General features: G+C 43.6%; 1 protein-coding gene across 3 annotated transcripts in view; it reads left to right on the top strand.

Annotated features, from left to right (window-relative positions):
* SLC17A5 (solute carrier family 17 member 5) overlaps positions 1–12,539 on the top strand; it is a 33,394-nt gene extending 20,855 nt beyond the window's left edge. For 2 of the 3 annotated variants that reach the window (XM_084826939.1, XM_084826941.1), the window contains exons 9-11: positions 3,743–3,890; positions 9,219–9,309; positions 12,033–12,539. In XM_084826939.1, coding sequence (XP_084683065.1) covers positions 3,743–3,890; positions 9,219–9,309; positions 12,033–12,170 — 377 coding nt within the window. In that variant the 3' untranslated portion in view covers positions 12,171–12,539. The remainder of the gene's footprint in view (positions 1–3,742; positions 3,891–9,218; positions 9,310–12,032) is intronic. The other variant, XM_084826940.1, reaches the window with a different exon arrangement.
* Positions 12,540–12,925: the final 386 nt, after the last annotated feature.

Here is a 12,925-nt window from a genome sequence, read left to right as displayed (position 1 = left end):
TGCTTGCAAACAAGGCACGCATGCCTTGTTTCCTTGCAAAATCGCCACCTTTTTGCTGCCATGGCAAATTTGGCAGGAGTGATGGGGGCTGACAAAAATGGCTGGGGGGAGGGCTTTATGTGGTCTGTGGGCCACATGTCCCGTCCCCCCCGGTGTTAGGTGAGCTTCCCTAGTGAGGCACAAATGATTGTTAAGGAGGGAAAGTCCAGCGCCTTCCTGTCCACTTCCAGCAGTGTTATACATGTGTGCAAAGCCAGGAGCCACAAGAAGGATCTTGTGTATTCTGTATAACCATGGATTCCCAGAATAAGTACATGAGCAGCCACTAGACATTCCTTTTATTTTGTTATAAAGCTGTGATTCTTAGGAAGTGCCCAGCCCTTGGGCTTTGGGGGAAAGCAGGTGAAGTATGTTAGCCAAGGGGACTTGGGCAATGCTTCCAGTAGCTGAGAGACTGGCTGTCAGGGCCCTGCCTGTAAGTGCTATTCCTTGTCCCTAGGCTCATAGGGAGCTGCCTTACACTGAGTCAGACTGTCGGCCTATCTAGTTCAGTACTGCCTGCACTGACCAGCAGCAGCTCTCTACCAGGGCTTCAGACAAGAGACTTTTTGCAGCACTACCTAGAGATGCCTGTGATTCATCCAACCCGGCGTGATGCTGGGAAAGACTGAAGGCAAAAGGAGAAGGGGACAGCAGAGGATGAGATGGCTAGATAGCATCACCGATGCAATGAATATGGACTTGAGCACACTCCGGGAGAGAGCGCAGGACAGGAAGGCCTGGCGTGCTGTGGTCCATGGGGTCACGAAGAGTCGGACAGACTGAACGACACAACAACAACCTAGAGATGCCAGGGACTGAACATGTGCTCTGCCCCTGAGTTATGCCATCTAAACCCAGCCTCCAAGCTCTTGCTTCCACACACACATGCATGCACACACACTTTCTTCTTGCTATTCCTTGGTAACGGAATCTCTTGGAACAATCTGAAACGGCAGTTGCATAAATCGGTTGTGATAGTTTTATAAAAAGATGATCTAAAATGCTGATATTTCAATCAGCATTTCTTCAGTTCTGTTTTTCCCATTCTGTCCTGTGCCTTCGTTCCCTTAACATAATATAAATACGGCTGCATCCAGTGTTAGTCCTACTATAAGTAGCGCCCCTGAAATGAATCGGACTGCAGTTAGACTAATGATAGATGCAGTCCATTGGATGCAACCCATAATCTTGATCCAAACAAGATGTGTTTGGCATTTCCTGTATTCTGGTGACTTTTATTACCTCCCCCCCACCAAATAAACAAGATTACAACAGGTGTGTTAGGTTTTTAATGTGCATCTCCAACTTGGATTCTGTAATAAAGTCGTACAAACGCAAGTCCCCAAATTGACTGCTATAGTGTATTTTGAACACTAGGTGGCAATAGACTGCAGGATTAGATTGTTTTTTTCTAATTGAATGTTCAGTTCTTTATCATAATAAAGTAAAATCAAGTAAAAATAATACTAATAAGCAATGCATAACAAAGCATCACACAGAATACAGAGAGGAATACAATTCCTCGTTAGCTTGAAACTGGTGTCTAATTTTTAAAAGTTGTATACAAAACTAGTTGCTTATTTTAATTTTTATTCCATTTATGTCATTTCTATACAGCCCAACAGCCAAAGCTCTCTGGGTGGATCAAAATTTTTTTTTCACTTAGGCTGCAATCCTGTGGGAATAAGCCCCACTGAAATTCTGAACAGGCATGTGTAGGATCATGCTGCACATCTTGATAGCACAAAGCAATTACAGTCATGTATGAGGCAGCCCAGACAAAACCATGTCTTCATGTTACTCCACCACACTGCATCATTTTGTATAATCTGGAGCTGTAGACCAAGGGTGGTGAACCTCAGGCCCAGGGGCCAAATCTGGCCCTCCTGGAGTCTCAATCCGGCTCTCCAGGGTTCCCTAGGTGGCCACACCCCTTCCCCTGGCCCTCCCCCTTTCCCTTCATCACCAATCTTTTTTTGGCTTCCCGGTTGTTATGCAGTTGTTTCTGCTGAGCTGGAATGTCTTTATTAAGGCTGAGTTACAGGATTTTGTTGCATTTTGGCCACACCCCTTTGCCTTTGACCCCGCCCACCACTGGAATGTGGCCCCTCAGACAGCTCCGAAAACGAATTTGGCCCTCTGCCTGAAAGAGGTTCCTTGTGGACCAAGATAAACTGGGTGAAATTAAAATCCACACATTTGGGGGTGGCTGCCAATAAAATAAGTTATATTATGGTGCTCTGAGTTCTATTTTTTAAATTTTAGTCTGTCAGTTCTATTTGCTTATTAGCTTTTTACATGTGATGGATTTTGTGGCTGCTGTTCTAGACAGTCATGTATTAGAGTCCAGCCTTTTAGTAGCCCTAGTCAGGTGATCATAATCAAAGTATAGTAAACACACGAAGAGGGAGAGCACACTAGCCATGTCCCCTTCCATCCTCACCTCTGTCACCCTCTACACATGGATGGCAACTTTCTGAAGCAGAACCTCTCCTCTCTCCCTGGAGGTTCTCCATGTGATTTGGTATCCTGAATTTCCAGGGGGATGAGGCTCTCTGCTTCAGAAAGTTGCCCTCCTCTTGTGGAGGGGGACAGAGATGGAGGGGACAGGGCCAGCATACCTCCCCTCCTCGTGTGTTTACTGTACTCCAGTTTTGAATGTCTGAATAGGGCTAATATCGCGGACCAATTGACCAGATAGGGTGGTTCTGCACAGACACATGGCGACTGAATGCATTCTTTTGTTCAGCATGTTCCATTTCCCCAAGAGCCCCAGATGTCTTGAAATGACCCTATATGAACCCATATGAATGCATGAAGCTGCCTTACTTTGTGCCGCTCCGGTGGTCCACCTAGCCCACCATTGTTTACTCAGGGTGACAGCAGCATACCAGAGCCTCAGGCTGAAATATACCCTCGTCCTGCTGACTGAAATCCTTTTCAGTGGAGATAACAGAGATGGAGTCTTTCCATTGCAGCGCACGTGGCCCTGCCACTGAGGTATGGCATGTTTTTGTGCCAACAGGAACTCTTAGCACCAGCCTTCCCCCAACCTGTCGCCCTCCAGATGTGGTAGACTACAACTCCCATAATTGGTCATGCTGGCTGAGGATGATGGGAGCTATAGTGCAACACATCTGGAAGGTGACAGGACGGGGAAGGCTGCCCTATACCTTTGCAAATACTTTGCATCCTTGTGTGCCTTGAAATATGCACATGCCCCCACACCACTCCTTTTCTTGCGTGCCACAGTACCACCAGTTTTCTTCACACTTCCTGCAATCTCTGACTGCTTCTGAGCCACCAGGAATTGCTAACTCCCCTGCATCTCCAAGCTGTTTGCTTTCCTGTGCCTATTTGGCTAAGACAGAGCTTGAAGCAGCCTCTTTATGTTTGGTTAGGACAGAGGGACAAATACCAGCTCCATCCTGTGAATTCGGAGGTGTGTGAACTCGTCTTCTCTTTCCTTCATGGTCATATTGCAGCATGGCCTTAAACAGTGGCTGCTCAAGCTCTCTTTGCCCAGCGATCGGCAAGCAGATTGCCACAGAGCAGCACCGTATGTGTACATCGGTAGCCAAGAAACACTACTGTTTTTTAAAGCAGCGAATCCAAGTTACTCTTCAGTAGTTAGTGCACAAAGAATAAATAAAATGTTGAGTTTCCGTGAAGGTAATATTTCTGATTTGTTTTAATTAAGGAATGATTGGACCTGCAGTTTTCCTTGTGGCAGCCGGATATATAGGCTGCGATTATGAACTAGCTGTTGCATTTGTAACCATATCAACAACGCTGGGCGGGTGTTCTACATCTGGTTACAGCATCAACCACCTGGATATTGCGCCATCGTATGTATTTGTTTTTAAACCCTCTTAAATGTTGATTAAGCTTTCCTGAAAATATGAATCTAGATTATTTCACTCGTGTGTGAAGTCAAACAGAGTTTGATGAAGCAGAGCCACAATGTGCTTTCGAAAGGCTAGCATATGCTTGCAATCCACGTAATACCATTTGCATTAAATACTTGCATGTTGTTGACAATGAATAGATCTCTTTGCTGTTTTGCTTTGGTCACCAAAGTGAGGCACAGCTTACATCAGAACTGTAGTACATCTACCAAAGAAATTTGTTGCAGAACTGAACTAAAACAGTACAAGAAATGAGATAACAGAGAGAGAGGTGTACAGTGTTATGAACACTCAACCAAGTGAGGGAAGGAGCAGAGCCAACACCTGGTCTTGGGAGGCCCTCAGGCAAAACGCCCTCAGTGGGACCTCAGTCCCTTCTCTATAGTTGCCACTCGCTGCTGCTGCTGTCCTTTGCCACTACTGCTACTCACTGGCCTGCAGGGGAGAAAACCAGGAGCCAAGGGAGAGCAGCAGCTGCTGCTGCTCCTCACCATCATTGGTCACATACTCATCCCTGCTGGTCCAGAAAGAGGCAGATGAAGAAGAGGCTAACGGGGCTCTGTTTGCTTGTGCGTGAGAAGATGAATTTTTCCACCTTAAAGCCCCTCTCTTGCCAAACTGGTTCGAGCCCCTTTCTGCCAGAACCTTCTCATCCATCTTCTCCCATGTCATGTGTCTTCATGGTATGCTCGCCTGTGTCCATTTAAAGCTGCTTCTGAACAATTTGTGCAGGTGCTCCAGGGCCTGCCACCGGTTTCCAACATCTTTAGTCTGGTCTAGAGTAACCTCTTCGTAGTGGCATCCAGGGACAGACTATAGGGGCATACCCCAGTGTTATCCCCCCAGTCTTTCCATATATGTCATTATGATTGATGCAGTGGCTGTCTCTCAGACAAGTGTTCAGGGTTCATCACTGCAATAGCATTCATCCATCTACTTTTGTGATAGTTGGAATGGTCGCTTACCCACAATTCCCAGTGACATGCGCATCTGTCTGAATCTATGATCAGGTGCTCCCCTTTGGGTTATCCATCTTAGTGTTCATCCCTTATTGTTGAGGCTTGTGAAGTTCATGTGCCATTCAATTCCCTATAGCCAGTGCTCCACTATTGCTGTGTGCAGCCCACTTTCTCTTCATGTTTGAGTGTCTGTTTCACTTTCTGGGGAAACTAACTGGTTATTCAGAAGATTCTATAAGGGTGCAATCCTATGGCCGCTAATAAGCAGCTAGATGGCCATAGGATAGGTCGGTTCCTGGAAATCAACCTCCACCTCTTCCCGTGCTGACTCGTAGGCAGCGGAGATTGGCCCCACACCCCACAATCATAAGAGGAGCGCAGAGCGGCAGAAACAGGGTGTTCCTGGGGGCGGGGCAGAAGTGCCATTCCAACGCTTCCTATGCACCATCCGGCATCTGCTGCCCTCACTCCGACTTCCCATGGCTAGAGAGCCGAAATTGGCTGTCCAGCCATGAATGCAGGGCAGCTGAAGCGCGGAGGGGACAATCCCCTCCACACTGGTCCTGCCCTGCATTGGATAGGCGGTCGCCTCCGAGTTCGGAGGCGGCCGCCTATCCCGATAGGATTGCTCTCTAATTTAGATGAATCAAATATTCCTCTACAGTAATTGCAAGTGTGTTGTAAAGCAGCACGCATGCAAAAATTGGGAGTTAAATATTTAAATTATGTGAGTATTTGTACTCCATTATTTTGATTTTCCCCTCACTCTGGACTAATAGTTACAATGATGCCAATTACTTGGTGTTCTCCATATATATTATTTGTTTTTTATAGCTCTCACATCTTGAACGGTCAGTATATCTGTTATATATCTGCATTTTTTCTTCGATCGCTTATTTGAATTAGTTCAGCACCTTCACTGTGACACTTGAATACCTCTATGGATGATTGTTCTCTGCAACTTTGTCACTTGTACAGCCTGATCTGTAAATCTTTATGTGAAAGTTAAAGTCCCACTGTACTTAATGGGGCTTACTCTCACTGATGTGTGCATAGGATTGTAGCCTTAGGTTGCAAATCAGTCTTATACAGTTAACTGTATAGGTAAGAATGAGGCTTTTATTGTACAATCACCCTGGCTCCTTCACAGTATTTTATGGGGGATCCAGATGATGATGTCTTCAAAATGTCCTCCCATGTGTTCCGACTGCTTCTTTTATCTTTATTTCACCACAGAAAATCCATTAAGTAGGGAAAGGCAGAATAGCTGCACAATGTCTTTTGACTGGTAGCACAAGGAACTGTCCATTTCAAACACCCTAAGCCACATTAAACTCAGTGGAACTTATTTCTGAATAAACATGCACAGGGTTGTATTGTTAATCTGCTGTTGCTATATTCTGGTTGCTTCCCCCCCCACACACACACACACACAGCGTTTTCTGGTGCACACTACACTTATTGGTTGAGGGTACATTTAGAGAGCTACTTGCATAGGTTGGCAAGGAGCTAGAAAAGGTCAGGAAACATTTCTGTACAGCCCAGGGGAACTATTTACATCTCAAGGTATATATTAATGCCACTGCAGTGCTTAAACATCCCGGGGGAAATGTGCTACATCACTAAAGGATTTATGGAATCTTGTTATACTCTTATCTGTCCTCTGAGGGTTTTAGTCTTAGGCATTTATCTTCATAAAGTCATTAATTTTTAAGCACTTAAGATAGCAAAGGACTATTCAAAGAATATGTAATTCATATGCTGAATTAATTTACATTTAAAATATAAATCATCTTTCCCAGCTGTTCACCCCCTGATCTAAGTTTTGACCCATCTACTTCAGTGCAGAGTTAAGAGCATACAAAGAGCCGTGCTGGATCAGAGCAAAGGCCTGTTTAGTCCAGCATTCTGTTTGCACAATGGCCAACCAGATGCCCAAGGAAAGCCCACAAACAGGACATAAGTGCAAAAGCAATTCCCTGTAGTGTTCCTCAGCAGCTGGCATACCGCCATCATGACTAGTCATTGAAAGCCTTCCCCTTCATTAATGTGTCTGGTCCCCTTTTAAAGCCTTCCAAGTTGGTGGCCATCACCACAGCTTGTAGTACTGAATCCCACAGTTTAGCTGTACACTGTATGAAGAAGTACATTCCTTAATCTGTCCTGAATCTCCCACCAGTCAGCTTCATGGGATGACACCAGTTCTAGTAATATGTAGAAAACTTTCCACCTCTATTATGCAGAAGTAGAAAAAACTTTGCCCTATCCACTTTCTCCACCCCATGGATAATTCTATGTACTTTGATCATGTCTCCCCTTACTTGCCTTTTTCAAGCTAAACAGCCCCCAAACCTTTCCTCTTCGGGGAAAGGTTAACATTGTAACCTTTCATCATAGGGAAGTTGCTCCAGCCCCCTGATCATCTTGGTTGCCCTTTTCTGCATCTTTTCCATCTCTACAACCTCCTTTGTTGAGGTATGGTGACCAGAACTGTACACAGCATTCCAATTTACACTTTGTATAAAGGCGTGATGATATTGGGAGTTCTGTTTTTGATTCCTTTTCTAATTATGCCCAACATGGGATTTGCCTTTTTCATAGCAGCCACAACTGGGTCAACATTTTCATCAAGCTATCCACCAGAACTCCAAGAGCTTCCTTGTTCAGTCACCACCAGTTCAGATACCATCAGTGTACATATGAAACTCTGATTTTTTGCCCCAGTAGTTTACACTTGCTTACCATGAACCACATTTGCCGTTTGAATGCTCATTCCCCCAGTTTGAAGAGATCCTTTTGGAGCTCTTCACAATCCCTTTTTGTTTTAACCACCCTAAATAATTTGGTATCCTCGGCAAACCAGGCCACTTCATTTGCTCACCCTCAACTCCAGATAATTTCTGGAGAAGTTAAAAAGCACCGGTCCCAATGCAGATCTTTGGGAGGACCCCACTGTTTACATCCCTCCATTGGAAGAATTTACCATTTATTCCTACTTGTTGCTTTCTGTTCTTTACCCAATTGCTGATAAATCTAATAAATAAATAAATGTCTCCTCTTACCCTACTCCCTAACTGTGTGCATTATGAATCCTTCCAGGTTTGGGGGAAATGCTCCCTTTTTAACAGGGGTGTTGAAGTTCTGCATAGCAATAATGCCATAGGGCTGTCCTGTACAGAGCCTGCTCAGACTCTGCTAACACTTGGCTCAGTACTGCACATTCTACCCTGTATCTTCCCCCTCATTCCCCAGTACTGTTTTTGCTTCTGAGAATGCGGTGTTTCCCTTGTAGGTGATATAACTTGGTTGCATGTACATGTAGATGGATTTCATGGCTGACTTGCTGAAAGGGGGCTAAGTGCTAACATTGCAAAGCTGAACTTTTTTCCTTCCTTGAGTTCAAGGAGAAGCAGCTCCTACTGTGTATCTGTTGCTAAGGGTGCAATCCTATGTATGTTTAGACAGAAAATGTCCTACAACTCCCAGCATGCTGGGAGTTGTAGGACTTTTTTTCAGTGTACACATGCATAGGATTGCACCTTAAACTGTTGGAAAAAATTGCCCTTCTCCTAATGTTCAGTCTAGTTTGTGGTTTATTTTGAGTGTATTATTTTATATGGGTGTGTGTTGTGTTGAGGTCTTGTGTTTTTAATGTTTGAACTGCTTTTGAAAATAACATGAAAAAACGTGTATGTGTTTTAAATAGACATGAATTTGCAATCCTCCCCCGACCCCATACTGTATGGCCTTGTGTAAAATGTATGTGCAAGTGGACTTGGAAGGAGACCCACTGGTCTCTCAGTGGGAATCTCTGTGCCAAAGGCTTATGCATGTCAGCAGATTAGTGCCTAGATTTTATTTCCCTTGTAAATACTTCTTTGAGAAGCTTGCCCATGTGAGAAGCTCTTCTAATCCCCTCTAGGCAAGTGGAGGAATCATGTGTGAAATTCCTTCTGATGTCTCTGGTTTCAGTATGTCAGGAAGGCTTTGGGCGCCAACACACTTGGGCTGCTGTGGAGAGTATCTGTTCTCTCTTACACGTGCCTACTTTTATATTTGATGAGGTGGGCTGAAGTCCATGAAAATGTGTGCCAGAATAAATGTGTTAGTCTTTAAGGCGCTACAAGACTCTTTGCTGTTTTTGCTACTTTTATCTAATGCATGTGTTCGGTGCTATGAGTTGGGAGCGGCCTGGCAGCAGCTGGCGATGAGGGAGTTGAAAATCCTACCAATGTTCCTCAGTTCCAGAAAGAACTCCAGAGTACTATGGCCACAGTAAAAATCTGTTTTCCTTATTTATTTGTTTTAGATATGCTGGAATCCTCCTTGGAATCACTAATTCATTTGGTACTATCCCGGGAATGGTGGGGCCACTTGTTGCTAAGAGCCTGACTTATAGCGTAAGCCATTCTTGGTCATTTTTTAAAAGATGGGAAAGGTCGTCACATGTGTCACTACTGGTTAGGGGTGGTTGTTTTTATAAACAAGACCAAAGAAGGTTTTACTCTCATTTCATAATATTCACTGATCTAAAACTGCAAAATTTATTCAGGCATATGTCCCGTAGGAGAGAGGACGAACCTTTATTCTGGGACTCGCTGTACTAATATCAATTTTTATTTTTCAAAAACCATATGCTCTCATTCCCTGCTTTGTGAGATTTGCCATAGTAACCCTCCCAAATTCAGCAAAACAGTTTTTCAGGCCTCTTCACATCAGTCTAAAACAAAATGAGGACAACCTGTTTTTCCTGGGATGCTTCCAGATGGACGGCTCCTATAGGTACAGATCAAAAGGCACTGTGCACCTATCTTTTTTTCCCCCTCTCCTGGCTTTTTTCTGGTAAGAAAAAGGCAAAAAAAGCAGTCTGTAGCCTGAGGTCAAGCACATCATGAGAAAAGGGAGGGAGCAGGGCCTTGTGGACCTGCAGTATGAATTAAGTGCTCTGTGGGACAGACCCTTGAAGAAAGAATACTTCGCTCAAAACAGAAAGCTGCCTTTTGTGCCCATCGCATCCTAGGCACAAAACCTCTCCTGCTACCAGTGAGTCTGACAATGTGACGTTAGGCTGGCATAGCTTCCTGGCCCACTCAAGATGGAAATTGGAGGGCATATCTTCCCTGGCAGGTGCCTGTATGGACCCCATATGTAGGGCTGGGATTCTCAGGTTTTCATACATTCACAGTAATGTCTTGCTATTGTGATGGAATGTCATTTCATAGCGGGAGTTAGAACTCAGCAACTTTATGTGAGCAATTTCACAACATTCTTTATAAATCTCCCCTCCCCCACCCCCAGCTATACTTTTGGAGATCCAGCCTGAGATTATGTTTTGAAAGGATGTTACCTTCTTTGAAAATCTCTCCCTCCCCTTCTCAGCATAGTATAGAGGCCCTCCTCATCTTAACACTATAAAACACTATAACTCCTCCCCCCTCTGATTAGGGCCTTCTTGCCTCCATTTCCTGCCTCTTCTTTGCTCTTTTCTTCATTCTTCCTTCAGGTTCATTTTTCTCAGTCCATTGCCTATTCTGCACCCTTGCTTCAACCTCTGTGTCTCTGGGTTTCCTGGACAATAGCTTTTTTACCTCCAAAGAACCTCTTCAGAGGCCTCAGGACTGCCCCTGTGTGAGGTTTTAATCTCAGCCAAACTGACCACTGTCCTTCCCTCATAGAATCTTTGGCTACAGACACCTAAGCAATTGAACATTTAGCCATTACTTCAGAATAACGAATCAGTATCAGGGGTTTCACCAGCACAAAATTGATTATTCAACAATCCTTTTGTTTTAATACTGTATTAGTAAAAAAAAAAAAACAGTTGGAAAATTTTCTGTGTATCCTTAGGAGTCTGACTGGCTTCTCCAAACTTAAAACTACGTGCAATAGACCCAATATATTTTAACTTTTGTCACCCACAAAAGAATTTTCTTTTTAGACTAGGATTTTTTAATCATTTAACTTTTGGTTTCAAAATGTGGAGTAGTGGTTAGAGTATCAGACTAGGAGTGGGAAGTCCCAGGTTCAAATCCTCACTCAGCCATGATACTCCTTGGAGAAAAGATAGGATATAAATGTAGTAAATAATAAATAAATTGAATGTTATGATCTGACATGGATATCACATGCATGACTGTGATATAGAAGTGCCACTCCTTTTGAACATTATTTAGTCATCTGTGATGTATGAGACTTCTCTCCTTATTGAGAATGTTGAAAATGTCAACATTCTTTGTTAGTTATGATGTGAGTGTTGCTGCTGTGAGCTAAGTACAGATTCATAATGGACTGGTTTGCACGTAACGACAATGCAGAGTATGGGTTGTCGAAGTGTGGGTTGTCACTACATGCAAACCCTGCACTATGGTTTAACTATTGGTTGTTAGCCACAAACAACCCAGGAAGAAAACCCATTGCTTGTTGTTGGGTTGTGAACTCTGGGTTGTTCGTGGTTAACAACCCACAGTTAAACCATAGTGCAGGGTTCACACGTAACAACAACCCACAATTCAGCGACAACCTACTATTCAACCCATAACGCCAGTCGCATGATGTGGCCGGCTTATCAAGGGTTATTTAACCCACAATGAGCCATGATGTTTGCTGGGTGCCATTTTAAATATGCAAACCCCGACTGGGGTTGCGGCGTGTCATGCTAACCTGGCCATTGTGGTTATTCAACGGTTAAACAACCCTCACATAACCCTACTACAGATCAAGGGTTATACAAGTGTTGTTTAACCCTCAGTAACCCACAATGGCCAGATTCACACAACATGCCACAACCCCGAACTGGGGTTGCATATTCAAAATGGCAGCTGGACACATGCAGCACACACTGCAGATGATCCTGCCATGTCATGTAAACCAGGTCATTCTCAACCAGTACTCTGGGTTGTCATTACATGCAAACCATGTCAATATTTCCAGTATGGGGAAGGGGACTTAAAAGGATGGCCCTAATGGGACCAGTAGTGGTAGGGGGTACACAGGCATAGGAAAAATGGGTACAAGAGAGTGACGGAGAAATAATGAGTTAATGGAAAGCATCTTGGTATAGTTAATTCTTGAGCGTGGTGCTGTTACACTAATTTATCTTCTTGTTTCTGTCCTTTTTTGCCAGAATACTGTGGGAGAGTGGCAGATCGTGTTCTATATTGCTGGTGCCATTAACTTATTTGGAGCCATTTTCTTTGCATTATTCAGCAGTGGAGAAGTACAAGACTGGGCACTCAATGGCTACCACTTGCATAGGAACTGAAGTAACACATAGAGTTAATCACCAAGCATTACAATCATGTGACCTGGAATGCCTTTCACATGACATCTACAAAGCCTACTGAAACCCTTCCCTGTTGGGATTAGAATATATTTCACTTCTTGATATGCCAGTCTTTGTAACAAGAAGTTGGAATCTCATGCTGTAGTAGGCTTACTCTATCACAGTGTCAGATTCCTGAGGATGTGGCACATTTTAATCAATGTATCAGCTTTTTAAAATGTTGTGTATGAGTTAAATTATTGGAAAAGAACGTATTGTTGAAATGGCACTAAGTAGTAGTTAGGGAAAATGCAGAATAAGTTTGCATATAGTAAAGGATTTTTTAAAAATTAAAATTACCTTAAGTAAGGTTGTTAGAACTATTGCTGTATTTATTTTCCTTGTCCTATTAATCTTAATAAGCAATGAAATTAAAAGAGGGAAGGCTATTGGTGTGCCCTCTTAAAGTATACATCTGTCAGCATATATTCCCCAAAGGATTCAACAAACTGTGAAAGCACACTTGCTGATTAGATTCAAGAACAAAATAAGCCAAACTCCTCCACCACATGAAGAAGTCCAGCCAAGAAGGAATGTCTGGAAGCATGGCTTCTCAATTTTCCCCTTTTCTTATTGTTCTGTCAGCCATTTTGAGAAACAAACTACCATTATCCATATAAAATAATATCAAGGTGGGTCCAGAGCCATGCTAAAGTTGGGGAGTAGAGGAAGGCAAAGCTTGTTCAATTGGCTAG

The sequence above is a fragment of the Heloderma suspectum genome, chromosome 1 (assembly GCF_057233095.1).
Source record: "Heloderma suspectum isolate Gila_16-S chromosome 1, 16-S_ref, whole genome shotgun sequence".
NCBI classification, from domain to species: Eukaryota; Metazoa; Chordata; class Lepidosauria; order Squamata; family Helodermatidae; genus Heloderma; species Heloderma suspectum.
This window is presented reverse-complemented; position numbering and strand designations above follow the sequence as displayed.